This window comes from Gallinula chloropus, assembly GCF_964237585.1.
Source record: "Gallinula chloropus genome assembly, chromosome: 16".
Classification (NCBI taxonomy): Eukaryota; Metazoa; Chordata; class Aves; order Gruiformes; family Rallidae; genus Gallinula; species Gallinula chloropus.
Genome location: NC_140101.1, coordinates 10419454 through 10435725, shown reverse-complemented (window position 1 = coordinate 10435725; position 16272 = coordinate 10419454). Strand labels below are relative to the sequence as shown.

The following is a 16272-nucleotide window of genomic DNA, read 5'->3' as shown; positions in this document are numbered from 1 at the left end:
CTCATTGGCTGTCCTGACGGAGAAACCGCCCTCTCGCTGACGACTTCTACCAATCATCGCCCCCTCTCCGTATGACTGACCCCTGTCGTCACTTCTTCCAAGCGTTCAAAAACAACAATTCCCCCCCCCCTCCCCTCCCTGCCTGTCCTCCTGCCCGCGCGTGGCTCTGTTCTGCCTTCTCATTGGCGGGTCGCCGTCTCAGAGCGCCCTAGGGTGGCGGGGGCAGCCAATGAGCGGCGCCGGCGTTGGGCGGTGGTCACCTGACGCCGCGGGGTGAGGGCGGAAACAGGAAGTGGCCGGAGGGGGCTCGGCGGAGGCTGTGGCGGCGCCATGGGGGCAGTGCTGGGGGTCTGCTCGCTGGCCAGCTGGGTGAGTGAGGCGCGGGGCGGCAGCCGCATCGCCCCCGGGGAGCGGGAGCGGGACGGGCCCGGCCCGGCGCGCTGCTTCCGCCGGGGGGCTCGGTTGGAGCGGGCGCGCCTGGGGCCGGTTGCCTCTCCGCTGCGGCCCGCGGGCAGAGGCCTGGGAGCGGGGGGCGGCTTCGGCTCCTCGGGGCGGGGCGGGCGCCAGGCTGTAGCCTTTGTGCCCGCGCCCGGCCGGGAGGGAGACGGGTCGGTACCGGGCGGGGCCGGTGTCGGGGGCGGCTGCCAGGCCGCTGGCCCTCGCCTGTCGCGCCCCGGCGGAGGAGCCGCATGACCCGCGGGTGTTCCCGAGCGCGCTGTCGGTCGGAAGCGCCCGTTCCGGCGGGCAGGGAGCGGGGCGCGGGGGCTGCCCGGTGTCGGCTGCGAGCGGAGGAGCGAGCGCCGTCATGTCTGTGTCTCTGCCCCGCAGATTCCCTGTCTCTGCAGCGGTGCCTCCTGTTTACTGTGCCGATGTTGCCCCAACAGCAAGAATTCCACCGTGACGCGTCTGATTTATGCCTTCCTCCTCCTCCTCAGCACAGCTCTTGCCTGCATTATGCTGGCACCAGGGATGGAAGAGCAGCTGAAAAAGGTACAGAGGGGGAAACCTCCTTCTTGCTGTTTGCAAAGTCATTGCCTGTGCCAGTGACTGTTGGCTCTCTTTATTTGGAGTGGATTGTGTTAGATACAACCACCCAGGGGTGCTTTGTCCTCTCAGTTACAAGACACCGTGTGCCAAGCAGCTTCTAGCTGAACTAGGAGATTCAGTGCATGTATGTTTTTAAGTACATGGTCTCTGAAACCTGGCCAGGCCTGGAGGTGGCTGGTCGCCACCAGAGTGATGCTTTGGCATCTTAATCTTCCTGGATGCTCGTGGTGATGACATAAGGGAAGAAGGATGATAACAAGGTCTGCACAGGCTGGCTGAGCCAGGTTTTGTTATTAGATCTCCTGGAAGACATCTGACTGAGAGCCTGAGCTGTTAAGAGTGCTTAATGAATGTAAGTGCGAACAGAGATGTCAGCCCCTGACTAAATGTGCCTTTCCTCAGATCCCTGGGTTCTGTGAGGAGGGGCTGCACACTCGGATACCGCACGTGAACGGCTTTGTCAGCTGCGATGTGTTCGTTGGGTACAGAGCCGTCTACCGCATCAGCTTTGCCATGGCCGTGTTCTTCTTCCTCCTCTCTCTGCTCATGATAGAAGTGAAGACAAGTAACGATCCCAGAGCTGCAGTCCACAACGGGTACGTGTGTGAGCCAGCTGGCTGGTCTTCTGGCTTCTTTGCCCTTTCCTCTTGTTTGACTCTGCAGCTGAGAGCTGGGGGTGCCAGCACTGGTCCTTGCACTGACACTGGTGCTTGTGGGCTCTCAGTAACCTGGTAGAAAATTGGGGTTTGAGTGGCTGATTTAATCGGGTTAGTTCTGGGCTGGCTGGCTGGCTTCCCATCAACCTTTAACTTGGGTGAGCTCCAAGGGTCCTATTCGATCCAGCCCCCAGCTGCTGTGGAGCAGGTTACCCGGGGGCTTGTCTAGTTGAGCTTTGATGTCCCAAAGAAGGGGGATGCTTTGACCTCTCTGGGCAGCCTGTGCAATGTTTTTGCAATATCTCATTGTGGTTTTGATTTTTGCAACTGATGAGTGTTGCCTCTTGTCCTGCTGCTGTGCAGCTGCAAGAGGAATCAGTTGTGGTAATCTTTACAGCTTTTGTTTAAGCAGTTGAAGACAGCACTTAGATCTCCCTTCTCCCTTCCTCAGGCTGAACAGCACAGTCAGCTTTCTCCCTGCAGGGGCAGCTGCTGACTCATGTTCAGTTTGCTGGAGCAGGCAGTCCTCTTCCAGCAAAGCTTTCTAGCTGGTGGCCCCTGGTCTGTCCTGGCACACAGGGTTTCTCTGTCCCAGGTGTGGTGCTCTGTATTTGCCTTTATTGAACTCCATGGTTTCTGTCAGTCCTTGTCTCCAACATATTGACCCCCTTCTCCCCCTGGTTTGCTCAACATCTTTATCTGCAATCCCACTGCGTATAAGTCTTTTCCCCTTTAAATTTCTGCTTGCAGAGGATGTAAAACATGACTATTGTGTGCAGAGTGAGACCAGTATTTTCAACTTCTCTCTTCTTTTAAAGGTTCTGGTTCTTCAAAATAGCTGCCATTGTGGCTATCATGGTTGGAGCATTTTACATTCCTGAAGGGCCGTTCACAAGAGGTACAGCTAACTGCCCATCATGGAATTCTGTTTAATAAACTCAAACCTTTTCACAGACCTGCCAGGCTGTAGTTGCAATAGTGCAAGTTTCTTTGCAGAAGACACAAATTTTGTCTTGTTTCTTCAGAGTATCTTGACTCATCCAGTATCTTGGTGACCAACTGCAGTTACAGCAATAAGTGATCTCTTTTCAAGTGCCAAAGTGTTGTGTATTAATAATTTGGCACTTCATGGCTCAATTGCTCCTGGGCTGAGTCTCCTGGCACCATTCAGAAGCAGCTCAGAGCACTGATGAGTGCTAAATGCTTCCCTAGAGTTTCTGTACAAGAACCTTTTACTGTCTGTCCACTTCATGGGAACTTGAAGGAGTTATTGATCCTCAAAGAGATGTGCTGTGATGGTACCTGTGTGCACAGAGATGTCTTGTGTTAGATCTTGTGTTCGTGCTCAAAACACATGGGGTTAAACATTCCTGTGCTCAGCTTGACTAGCATAGGCTGCACCCCTGAAATAGCTGGGACTCCTTGCATGCTTCTGTGGGATGGAGGCTGGAGTGATTAACAGCATCTGAGCTTCTAAATATAGTTTCATATGTTTTCATTATTCATCTGCAGTATAAGTAGGAGCTTTCTGTTTGTTTGAGCTGGGCTAGCACACAAAGGATGAGAGCTAACCCTATTTTTTTGCTCCCTTTTCTAGCTTGGTTTGCTATTGGTATTTGTGGAGCCTTCTTCTTCATTCTTATCCAGCTGGTGCTTCTTGTGGACTTTGCTCACTCCTGGAACGAGAGCTGGGTTGAGCGAATGGAGGAGGGAAATTCTAAATGTTGGTATGCAGGTAGGAACCTGAACTGCAGAGGGTTTGCTTCTGCTGGCCAGCACTCTGCACTGGTTAACAGACACATCCCAGAGTTAACTCCACTAATGTAAACATCTGGAATTAATGCCTGCAGCGTTGCCTTTCTCCCTAAATGCAAAACATGCTAGGCTTGTGATGAGCAATAATAAACAACACTCAGCTGCTTTGCAGTGCAAGTGCAGAGCTGGGAGCCTCTGACTTTGCCTTGGCACCTGCCCTCCTGAGGCCCTCAGGAAGGCAGTTAGGTGGGTGGCAGCAGGCAGTACAACACTGCTGAATGACAAAGTGCTGATTGTTGTGGCTCTCTGCTCATAGCTATGAATGCTGCAGCAGTGTTTTGTACCTTCTTACAAAGAGGGTGGCAGAATGGAAGCAAAAATGGGCAGCCTCTGGTGTCCAGGGGGAATTCAGGACTGGGAAGTAGCCCACCAGAGGTGTGCAGTTTGGCTTTGTGGCTTGACATCAGTTAAATTGCTGCTGAAAGGCAGGTGTTATGTCCCTGATGGCAGTGCTGGCTTTCCCTGAAGCCACACTGTGACCTGAAGCAGGAGTGTAGCCGTACCTAATAAGGATGCATTCTGCTAGCCTAGCTTCCTGAACCAGACCTCTGTGTGAGGAAGTGGGACTGTTTCTTTAGGGTGGAAGCCACTCATCAAATCACCATCAATGTTTCTCTAACAGTTATTTTTCCCTCCAGCTCTCCTGTCCTGTACAGGCTTGTTCTACGCCTTGTCACTGGTTTTTGTTGTGCTCTTCTATGTTTTCTACACGAAGCCTGATGACTGCACTGAGAACAAGTTCTTCATCAGCTTTAATATGATCCTGTGTGTGGCTGTCTCCATCGTTTCTATCCTTCCAAAAGTTCAGGTATTGTTTCTTTTTCTCTGCTGTTTTTTTCTGATGTATAAAGCAAAGAAACAAAGATGTGGTACCAATTCAGCCAGACCTAAGAACTTGATAATTTGGCTCTTGTAGCTGTGCTAGCTTGGAACACTGAAAAAAGGTAAAATCAGGCTCTGACACCAGTGCATTATGTAGTGACCTACTTCCTGAAGGTGGGGTCTTTTGGGGCTAGCGTTGTCTTGGACTTTGTTTCCATTGCACTGCTGACATGGTTTTAGTGGTGAAGGTTCTGGCAGAACAAAGAAACCCATTGGGGAGAAGCAAAATAAGCTGGGAACTCACTTGACTTAATACTGTGGCTTTGAAATTATGGGTAAGCGTGTCGAGTGTGAGAGGCAGCTTGTGTGTTACTTGATTCTGAACTGGGATTAACTCAGGAAGAACCCATAACTGAGTCTTGGGCAGAAAAATTGGATTAGGTTTGCTTATTCCAGGTTTGAGTTGCTCTGCATGCCTCGTGTTACTCTAGGGAGTTTCTGCCAGTCCCTTAAACAGAGGCTCAGTGTGTTTCTAAAGATGTTTTTCATGCTGATGACTACTGAATCTGTGGCAGTTGGGTGAAACCATCTGTCCTGAAGCTCCCTGCTGGGGGTAAGACTTGGCATTTTGACCTTGGCTTGCTGTTCTGTCTGATCAGGAACACCAGCCTCGCTCTGGCCTCCTCCAGTCCTCAGTGATCACTCTCTACACCATGTATCTCACTTGGTCAGCCATGTCCAACGAGCCTGGTAAGCAGCAGCAGGTCCTGAGTAACGGAGGTTAGTGGGAAGGCAGAAGCTGTTGATGGGGCTCTCAGTTACTGCAGATCACTGTGGGGATTGCTGGGTGCTCTAGGTAAAATCTAGTGAGGCAGTAAAGCTGACTTGACTGAAACCATCAAATTGCTTCTTTCCGGAACTAAACTGGAGGATATCTGAAGGGAAGGAAACAGTGTCAGGGCATGCTGATTTAATTTATTGCACCCTTGCTCAGCTCACAGGAAGGAAAAATATTCCATGCCATTACTGCCTCTGGGGAATTGAAGAGAGCAGCAGTGGAAGGGAATGAAAAACTGCAGGCTTATTTGTCATCCTTTCTTAGCTAAATGCTGTCAAAGCTCACCTCTCCTTAATCTGCCTTGAAATCCCTTTCAGAACGAAGCTGCAACCCCAGTTTGCTGAACATCATCACCCAAATAGCGACACCCACAGTTCTTCCAGCAAATACCACTGTTGCACCTACCACACCAGCTCCACCCAAGTCCCTACAGTGGTGGGATGCCCAGAGCGTTGTGGGTTTGGTTATCTTTGTCCTTTGCCTCTTGTATTCCAGGTAAGATCTGCACTGCTGTCAACTGCCAAACAGTCGGGCTGTGTCTTGGTCTAGTGCGTTATATACCTGTGTTTATTCATGTCCAGCTGCTCTGGCTAATGAAGCTGCTTTGCAAATGAGGGGATCTGTTTGGGACCAGAACAAAACATGTTGTGAGACCTGGAGTAGGAATGCTGTTTAATTATGTTAACAAAAGCTTGGATGAAAAAAGATCTCAGATCTTGCGTTTCCAGATGGATTTAAGAGATGTTATTGGCTGGTCCCAGCCATGCATTGTGGCCTCTTGCTTTATTAGCCAGCACAGCTAACTGAGAAGGGGGATTGTTAACCATGTTGATCTCTGGGTTACACTGCAGCATTCGCTCTTCGAGTAACAGCCAGGTGAACAAGCTGACACTGTCTGGGAGCGACAGCGCCATTCTGGATGAGACAGCGGGAACAGGCAGCGGGGCTGCGGAGGAGGGAGAAGTGCGGCGTGTGATGGATAACGAGAAGGAGGGTGTTCAGTACAGCTACACCTTCTTTCACTTCATGCTCTTTCTTGCCTCTCTTTATATCATGATGACACTCACCAACTGGTACAGGTAAGAGTGAGCCGGAAAGGGATGGGCTGTGTGTTGTGTTTCTGGGTGGATGGGACACTCCAGCCCTACAGGGCAAGGTTGTCTTCTCAACTGTGTGTTGCTCAGCTGAGATGTAAGGAGGCCAAGTGAGCAGCTGTAGCCCTGGTGACCATCCTTTGCTGGGGCTCACCCTGGGAACGAGGGGCAGGGACAGCTGTACATGCCACTGATTTTCTAGATGTCTTGGGAGCACTTGGATGCATTGTCTGCTGTGGCCTGTAGCTGCTTTGCCTGGGACTGCAATACTGTGCAAATTCACAAACATGCTTATGGAGCAGCAGCCTTCAGGAGGCTGTGGCACAGCTGACTGAGATTTCCTTTAGGAGCAGCTCACTATACACAATCAGGACACAGCAGGTTTGGTAGCTCACCATACTCCTCCCACAATGGCTTGTGCACTGGCATGTCCCAAATCCTTATGTGCTCTCACATGAATTTGGAATAACAAATAGTGGAAGGTGCTTTCTGTATCCATTAATTTGACTTCTTTACTTTTTAGCCCTGATGCAGATTTCAAAACAATGACCAGTAAGTGGCCAGCCGTGTGGGTGAAGATAACCTCCAGCTGGGTTTGTCTCCTCCTCTATCTCTGGACCCTGGTGGCTCCTCTGGTCCTCACTAATCGTGACTTCAGTTAATTGCTGTGCCTATCTGAGGTCACAGAAGTGGGGAGGGAACCTGTTGCTGGAAGCCAAAATGTTCAGTACTGCTTTAGCTATACTGTCCCTGTTACTGTTTGTATCGACATGCAGGTGAATAGAAGGTTGCCTATTGTGTTATGCTTGATGCAGGATCAGAACTATTACCAGTTATCTTTCTGTTTTAACCCTTGAGACACAGTTACCTTTCTACTGGCATTTTTAAAAATTCACTACAGCTGTGCTGTCAAAGCACAAACTAAAATACCTGTTCTGGCCCATAGCCACAGCCCTTCTATGGAATAGAAGTAACATTTAGCTAAAGATGAGGTAATATATTGTAAAGAACAATAATATTCAGCATAATGCACTAGTTTGCCAATGCTTCACTTCCTGCAAGTGTAAGCTATGCTGCTTGATTTCTACATTCCACTGCAGAAGTTTATTTAAAGCAAAAGTTTACTTAAATTATACTTTTCTTTTGCCACAATGCAAGAAGGTGAGAACCTTGAGGTTGACAAACTGGGTAACTCCAATTGCTTTTAAGAACAAACTTGCCCTAAGACCAGATTTCTATGGGAACTCTTTTTTTTTTAGTATGTTTGCCAAATACTGAGTGGTAAGTCTATGACTGGCTTCAACACCTTTGAGTATGGTGGGAAAAGAGAGCTTCTAATTGATTTCACTTGTCTAATATGCTTATAAAAATTATGTACATCAAATGATTGTTATTGGCACTATGGTATTTGCACTGTAAACTCATTTAAATAAAGCACACTAACTCCTCAAACTGTCCCTGCAGTATTAAGAAGCAGCAGAGTGCTACACACACTAAACCACTAATTAGCTGCCACAGTGCCCTGTTGATGTGTTTTTCCACACAGCATAATCATCCTCTGTTTCTTTTGAGACAAACAGCATATTCCCTGTGATTCTCTGAATGTCAAATCTTGTTCCTTCATGTTGCTCAGGTGAGCTAGAAGTTCTGCAGTGTATTTCTCTACTGTGCCAGTGGTACTTAGTGGCAACTGTGTGTTCAGGAGAAGTTGCTCTTCACTTTTACAATAAAATATCCCAGGTTGACACAAGGCAGACATTTAAAATATTAAATTAGCAGCTGTTACAATGTTTAATTACTCAGTCATGCATCATAAAATTACACATTTTGACCACTCCATTTTATAAAATGCAATATAAAAATAAATTTTGTCAAAATAAGATGTACACTTAACCACTTAACCACCTCTAGGCCCACATACAAGAGAAGGCAAAACGATGAGTTTGAGTAACACCATGATTAACGCATGCCAAAAGGAGATTTAACAGAACAAACACTTCACCCAGTTCCTGAAAATACTTCAGGGCATGAAACACCCATTTGCAAGAGTATAAATTCAAGTACTTTTATGTACAGAATGCAGCTACCTTTTGTCCCACTTAATGCTAAAACCCTTGGGCTGCCCAGTGCTCTCCCTACTGTGTGTTGGATGTGGTGGGATGGTTTATGCACTGGACAAGGCCTATCACCTCTGGAAAGAAAGTTATTTCAAGTGGAAAACAGCTCTGGTTTAGTGCTGTGGGGAAAAAAAAAAACACCACCAAACCCACCCTGTACCTTCAGTTTCAGGTAAGGATACTCTACACTTCTTTTCCAAATGCTGACATGAGAAGTTTTGGGAACACACTGATTTTCTTTGCCTGTAAGTGCTGCAGCTCAGAAAGCACTCAGTGCATTAGTCAGGCACCTCTAAGACAGAGCTGTGCGCTTCAGAAGAGAAGCCAAGCACTGGGTACAAACCTAACCAAGGGTAGAGCTACAGCTCCATAAAGCTGTGACTCCCCATTCTAAGAAAAAGCAAATTCCAGGAACCAGTTAGGTACCTGACAAACGTAAGCCTGGCTTAGTTCAAGCACACTGACATCAACTGCCCAGCAGCCAGCTTTAAGAAAAACTTCTGGAGGCATAACACAAGCTTTTTTCAGCACTAATAATGTAGCCTTATCCATTATGTTTAAATCATATGCTGTAGGCTTAATTTCCCAGCAAGCAGAGGAGAAAAAGGGAGGGATGGATCTAGTTTGCCTACTATTTAAGGCATGCAAGAGAATTAGAAATGCCTGAAGGAGGGGTTGACTGTGGAAGAGATTCCTCAGCCTTTTGCTGACCACTAGATATTTTCAAGGACACTAAATTCCATTTTGAATATTCAACCTCTCTCCTCCAGTAGTTAGATAAAGGGATCAAATGAACTGTTCTTACAGGTTAACTGTCAAAATACCACTTCAAATCCTTAATTGTGCCACAGGAAAGTATTAAATGCCAGTCATTCTGTCACCTCTCTGAAAGTTTGTCCATCCTACTTTGTTTTGGGTTTTTTTTTAGTTGTATATTGTGGCTGGAATTAATAGGCACTAAAACATAAATGCCACATGCTCCATTTGGGCAGCTAAACAGCACAGGCACCCACTTAACCTTTCCAAGTCCTGGTGCTGCATGCTACTGTCTTGCTAGATGACACGAGGAACTGAATTAGTCTCTGCAAAACACTCAGCATGTTCCAGTCAGAAATGAGGGGAAGTGGCTGGCAGTACTCTTTGGCCTTATTTAAATAGCTGAAAATGGTATGGATTGTGTTCCTGCACTAAAGGTAATAGCTGTCAAAGAAAGTAAAGAGTTCACTTACAAAAGGTAGGAAAAAATCAGACATTTTTAGTAAGGAAAATCCATTTTTCCCCACCTTTAATATATAAAGCAATTCCAGTGATGAGTGCCTTGGCCCACAAATTCTGAACTGCCACCCAGAGAAAAAGCCTTGTGGTGTGCCCCCTTTTCAAAACCCAGCCTCCTTTAGCAACACTCAGGTGATGGTACAGCATTTGCTACATCCTAGTCGCAGGCTGAGGTCTGCTGCCAGGTCAGGCAGTCATTGCAGTGGTTGAGGTGTCTTTTTGGCAGTGCAGTCGTGCTGTGGGGGGCCTGAGAGGAAGACAGACATTCAAAACAGAGTTTGGCACTTTGAAAAATGAATGCTTGAAATCCTCAGGATGCTTTAAGGTTTGTATTTACAGAAACATAACTGGAACTATAATCACACTTGGCACTAAATAAAAGATTTCATCCAGAGAAAGTGCTCTAGAGAGAAGTCTCCAATTAGAAGGGATGTTCTTTTTCACCAGTGACATATCTCACCTTTAATTAAGTGGGTGTGCTTTCCTTGTCCTAGTGAGGTTTCCCATCTCCACACTATTGGAGTGCAGAAAAACATGTGCAAAGAGTGTGCTGAGAGTTCAGTTCAACTTCTAGACCCAGAAACAGACTGAACTTGGGGAATGGGAACAGCTTATTTCGACATTGGTATCTTACCCTGATTTGACAACGGAGTCTTAGTTCTGTCTCTAGACAAAGACCTAGAAGCACAGGCACACAAGCTATGGGTAAATAGATGATTAATGTCTAGCTTCAGACAGGAACATGACAACCTAAGACAAAAGAGGTCAAAGTTGAAAACAAAGTTGTAACATTTCACAAAAGAGCCGACAAGCACAGTGAACAAACTGCTACAGAACAGCAGGGGATTTAAGAATGTGCTTTCAGATAGTCTGCGTTTGGCTTCACAGACTCCAACTCAAGTTCCACCCAAAGTAACAAGCTAAAGCAGCACCTTGCTGTCTTACATGAAGTATTGCCTTCTATACATCATATACCAATGGCTACAAAGCCTCCTTACACGCTCTATGTATGAGCTGTTTCCAATTCCTCATCGCAACCAGCTGAAGAAAAGAACAACTGATAATGTGGGAAGGTGGCTGACGTAGACTTTTCTTATTTGGTCCTGAACCTCATGATGTGGAGCTGTATCTAATCAAAAGTACTGATCTGAGCAACTTCCTGTTTTCTGAAAGTGAAGACTGCATCTGTTCACAACAAGTCTTGGCATAGATGTAGTAGTAGTACTAGTAGTAGTTAATCCACCAGTTAGTTCTTCCTGCTGTGAGGAAGTTCTAGAGATGATCTCCATACCAGTATTGATGGATAATAATGAGCAAAAGTTTATTAATCTCAGCCAAATATTCACTGAGATACTCCAGAAACGCCAACTCTCAATCTGACCTAGCTGCCAGGTTAGACTTTGATGCTTTTAAGCAACCTTCACTGACAGAACTAAGTTTTTGCAGGGTTCAGAAGCAATTTTCTTGTCTTGGATTACTGGCATTTTCAGAAGGGGAAAGGAACAGATGGTTGCAAAGTGAGTAAATCATCATTGCCACTTTTCACCTGGGCAGGGAGGGGATATGCACTAACCAACCTGCAATATACACTTTTTTCTTTATCATTAGAAAGGTCAGTTTGTATCATTCACACAGAGGTTGACAAGCCTCAAGTATTCTACATAAACTTGTGCCCTTTGCCTTTATCATCCCCGAACTCTGCCCTGCCCCCACTGTGCCCTCTTCAGCTTCCTTTGGTTCTACAGTGTAAAGTGCCTCAGCAGTCTGTTCCTAAACCCCAGGTTTAGGAGTAAGGCAGAGTTCACAACGTCACCTAGCAGAACAGATCTTAACCATGCTGGAAAGCTTCCCTTCCCTGGTTTGTTAGTAACAGTAATAGAGCTGAGGTTTCATGCCACGCAGAGAATCATCACACTGCTTTTCATCAGCATCCCCACTCACTAGCATGTCATGAGGAGAGCTGTCACATGGGAGAACCAGCTGGGAGAAATCACGCAGAAAGTCCTCTTCAGAGGCCAGCAGCAGCTCATTCCATGCAGAGATGTCCAGCTTCCCTGAAGTACCACCATACTCTTCAGGAAGGATCACTGGAGGAATGTTTTGATGAAGGGAATTCAGATCACAGCCATGAAGGAAAAACTAAGGAAGAAAGCAAAAGACAGCTAAATAGAGCATCTCAAATACTTTACAGCAAATTGCTGAAACACTCAGCTAACGGGCTTATTCTGAGTTAAGGAGTAAACTTTAGAACCGAGGTCTTTTTGGGCATGTGGCAGCAAACAGCACTGGGCAGGTACAGTTAGCCACATCAGTGAGAGAAGTCTTGAGACAATCCAAGCCCAGTGCATCTTAAATCCCACCCAGAGAGCTGACATTGACTAGTCTGTGTGGAGGTTCCAAGTTCAGCCGGTGCCCAAGTTTGTTCATGGGATTGGAAGTACTTATCCTCATGGATATACATCCTTCTCTGCAACTACATCTGGTCCAACGGTGAGAATACAGTGCCATGCAGGCCCCTTATGTACAGAAGAGCAGGGAAGGGACAGCACAGATTTCCTGTGACACCACCTCTTGGGTGTCCCAAATACACATGTAAGTACTACAGGCCCGTATCAGTGCTACGCTAACATTAAATTCCCCAAAAGCAGAACGGGCCAGTTAGTCAGGTAAATGGGTTTTCCATAGTTTTTACCTGTGGTGGCAAGAAAGAAACTTACAGACATGAACACTGACGTTCAAATGACACAGATCCTTACCCGGTTCGCTATCTTCTCCTTCAGAAAAGGCTTGATGATTGCAAAAATGCCTTTGAATATACGAGGCTCATTTATTATGTTAACAGCTTTTATTCGAATGGGGAATCCATCCTGAAGGGTAAAGAAGATTTTTATAATGCAGTTTAAAAAACAATTGCCATCTTTCTCTTTTTTTTAAAAAAAAAGAATCTCCTGAGACTGTCAGCACAACCCACTGGCCCCCGAATTATCATCTGAGGCTCCAACATAGACTAAATATGGCAACAGAAATGCGCCTTGTAATAGGGAACAGTCTTAGGATGAGCTCTGTGAGCACAGTCAAGAGAAAAGAAAACCTTGCATTGAGAAATGTATTACTGTCAGTGAATTTTCATTTCTTATGCTGTGTTTCATCTTCCCTGACAAAGGCACTTAGATAATCACAGTCCCTCGAGTACTGCCAGCCCCGATAAGGATGCAGTTACAAAATGATGACCCAAGCTTCTAAGGAGTGCAGCACACTCAGAGCCAGTGCAGGCTGGTTCTAACAGTGTCCAACTACATGATTTGGTGCCCAAGACACCCTAATATCTGAGGGGTTTTATTATGTAAGGAAGAAATCTAGTATCACTGCTTCTCTGCCAATTATGATGTCATGCAAACTGCAAAAGACAAACAGGCTCTGCTGCCAACAGAACACAAAGCCTCTCCTACACAAGACAGTTTAAAAACAACAGTTAGTTATGGGATTTCTCCTGGAGAAATTTATTTGCAGAAATGTTTTTCCAAGGCAAAAGCTCATGATCAGCAATTAAAGGCCTCACGTGTCACGGTGAAGTTTCTTTCCCTTATGATCAGCTCTACACACACAAAGCAAGCAGTCAGTGCTTGGAGTGAAAAGCAGGTAACACACACTGCAGGAGTATTGTTCTCCTCAGGAAGGTCAGTGAATTAGCTCCTCTTACAAGAGATGCAGCTCAGCAAGGCTGATGCAACACATTTATATGCCACCCATACCTTTATGTTTTTCACCAAGCTCAGCTCTTCTGTTGCAAATCATTTCTACTAACAGCAGCAGGACACCCATCACTTCATTTGTGCAACTTAAGTAGGGGCTCAGACAGTTAAATGACTCAGTTATGTCATTATAATATATAAAGGAGCAAATTCTTATACAGGTACCCATAAACTCTAATCTTGGCTCCATAAAATCCCCCAATTCCCCTTATCCTTCCCTATCCCTCCCAGGCACAGCAAACATACCTGAGCTGGGTATGTCATGAGGGAATGAACCCCTTCAAGAGAAGTTTCCTCATCTGACTCCACCAGGTAAAACAGATAATACAGCAGAACATCAAGTAAAATGACCAGACCTTGCTGCCTCTTTGGCCAGGTTACTCCTCACTCCTTCCACCTTCCTATTTTGTACAACTCCACTTGTGCTTACACCCTTGCTCTAACTTGCTCTCCATTTTCCTTCCAAACACCTTGTCAGAGATCTTTTTTATGACTCTCTTTTGCTGCCCCTTAGCTGAAGAAGCCTCTCTCCCTTCTGGGCACAGATGGCAGCCCTCTTTGAATCACAGATTCAGTGTCCTCTCTGCAAAGGTTTTGCAGCAGTACTTGAACTTGCCCAGTGGTCAGCGAGTGACCTGCTCCATTTAAACAGTGAGCTGTTTCTCAGCATTCAGGCAAAATTTAACTGTAAGTCACTGCTCTCTCCAACTTAGCACTGGCTAGCAGAACTGCTTTTTTTTGTTTCAACCCAAAGTTTGGATTTCTGATGAAAATTTAACTTTAGGGATGTGAAAATAATAATAAAAAAAAAATAAAAGGGCAAGCAAGGTAAGTTGGTAATGGTCTGAGAAACTGGTTGGGCAGAGACAAGTTTTAACTCTGCCTGCAAAAGCCAAGATGCTTAAGGTTCTGGTGACACAGTCAAGAACTTGAGACACAGCAGCAAGTCATTTACAATTCACAAGCTTATTTTCCCACCAGTTCAGGTCTTACCTGAAGAATTCCAATCACTTTTTTGGCTACAAAAGGACCAAAATGAGACGCCTTAGATAAGCTGACTCCTTTGTAGTCTGCCAGGATTACAATTCCATTCACCTGGGTCTCTTCGGACTGAATGAGTTTTTCTAACGTTAAGTATATGGCACGAATGTTCTCAGTAATCGGATAATTACTGGGTGTCCATCTGTCTGAGGTTACAAGACATGGATGGTAAGTTGGGAGAATAAATATAAGCTAACAATACACATTCCAAAAACTGATTTTCTATTTTCCTGGACTCTTAAAAGTTAAGTCTTTAATAGCCACAGTCCTAGTTCAGAGCAGCCTTTCTTAAGCAAGGGATTAAATGGCAACTCATGTTTACCTTAGGGAGCAAAGGCAACGGTTTTAAGAACCCCGTTCTCCACCCAGCACAGTTTATTAGAAGCAGTTTCAGCTCAGAAAGAAAGCAGGTAAATGGAAAGGAGGAGAATGGACAAAGAGAAATTTACAGCAAGCCTGGCAGCACCAAAAGCACACGGAAGGCTCCGATTTGTTTACATGGGAGTCAAAGCTGTAGGCTTCTCTCTCCACTTATTGTCAGAGCAGATTACAAGCTTCTAACCCATAGGCCAGCAGCCCTGTTTCAATCTGAGTTACTACACATTCATTTTTCTTGAAACACCTACTATTTCTTCAACCCACCTCATTTTGACATAACCACAGCTATTGCTGACACAGGAAAAGGAACTGGTACAACCAGGCTAACGACAAACACATCCCTTTGCAAGTTAGCTCTGCCAGTTCCCAAGAGAACCACCGTTCACAGAAGAGCAAGAAGCAGACTTCTGACCCAGACACACACTCTGAAGACAAAAGACATCCATGCATTTCAGTACCTGGACGGATGCAGACGACGTGGCGTCCCTCTGGGTCCAGCCGAGGCAGCACAGTGACAACCCCAGACTCCAGGACGGGCTTTATTGCTGATGGCTTCAGGTTGTTGAAGACCTCGGGCCAGCTCCTCCTGCAGGTGTGGTAGTTCACCAGGAGCTGAAGCGCTCGATCGTAATCGAACTTCCTGGCTCTAAGGAACCTCAGCAGAAAAGCATCGTCCAGGCAGGTCCCCAGGGAGGGGTAGTCTTTGCACACCATATCCCGGAGCGCCTGCACATCGCGGAGCCGCCACTCAGGCTTCTCCTGGAGCTCTTCCCGGGCTTTGGTGATGAGATCAGGAGACAGCGAGCAAACGTACTTCGGCCGGTCTGGAGAGAACTCATTGTCTGATGGAGACCCTGCTGATGGACTTGTCCTGGTGCAGTCACTGTCTCCTGACATAATGTAGCAGGGATCTGTCAAAAACCAAGTGGTACATGTGAAAAACCACCCCGTGCGGTAGCAAATCTATTTGCCATTGACATACTACTTATGCTCTGTATCCCTCCATTTACCTGCTGACAAGGCTGCCCTTGCAAGAACCCCCACTACAGCCAGAAGTACAGTTAAGGCGTTTTAATTCTCTTCAAAGGATTAGAAAGTGCAGGTTTCCTAATCTCTTTATCCCACCCAGCAGATAGAAAACAACCTTGGATGAAAGCGAACCAAGTAAAGTAATAACAACTAAAATACAGAACTACACAGCTTCATTACAAGACACAGAAATTCATTTGCTTCAACATTTATTTCCTATGTGCAACCAGAAACAACAGCAAAGCAAACACGCCCCAGGTGGGCCAGATTCTCATGTTCAGTCAAATCAGACCCTCTTCTGAGAAAGTCTCCTGACTGAGCCCAGAGAGCTGGGAGCTTTCATTAACTTCTTTGGCAAATAAGCACATCGATAGCACATGTGCCCACATGAACACCTGGGGCAATGCA

General features: G+C 46.3%; 2 protein-coding genes across 2 annotated transcripts; one reads left to right on the top strand and one right to left on the bottom strand.

Moving 5' to 3' along the window:
• Positions 1–314: 314 nt before the first annotated feature.
• Positions 315–7724, top strand: SERINC3 (serine incorporator 3). The gene is made up of 10 exons (XM_084271679.1): positions 315–369; positions 829–990; positions 1450–1643; positions 2522–2601; positions 3301–3438; positions 4157–4326; positions 5000–5090; positions 5496–5673; positions 6030–6257; positions 6796–7724. The coding sequence occupies exons 1-10, from the start codon at positions 331–333 to the stop codon at positions 6932–6934; spliced, it is 1419 nt and encodes a 472-aa protein (XP_084127805.1). The 5' UTR covers positions 315–330; the 3' UTR covers positions 6935–7724.
• A 3803-nt stretch (positions 7725–11527) lies between these two features.
• On the bottom strand, positions 11528–15732 carry TTPAL (alpha tocopherol transfer protein like; the record flags this gene model as incomplete). The annotated part of the gene is made up of 4 exons (XM_084271402.1): positions 11528–11803; positions 12421–12531; positions 14410–14603; positions 15294–15732. 4 exons carry the CDS (start codon positions 15730–15732, stop codon positions 11528–11530), a joined length of 1020 nt encoding a protein of 339 aa, XP_084127528.1.
• Positions 15733–16272: the final 540 nt, after the last annotated feature.

Bases quoted from the DNA above. Each gene is read 5' to 3' on its own strand.
- SERINC3 (XM_084271679.1), top strand. From the start codon at position 331: ATGGGGGCAGTGCTGGGGGTCTGCTCGCTGGCCAGCTGG. The intron at 370-828 runs GTGAGTGAGGCG...TCTGCCCCGCAG, and splicing joins TCTGCTCGCTGGCCAGCTGG to ATTCCCTGTCTCTGCAGCGG. The intron at 991-1,449 runs GTACAGAGGGGG...GCCTTTCCTCAG, and splicing joins TGGAAGAGCAGCTGAAAAAG to ATCCCTGGGTTCTGTGAGGA.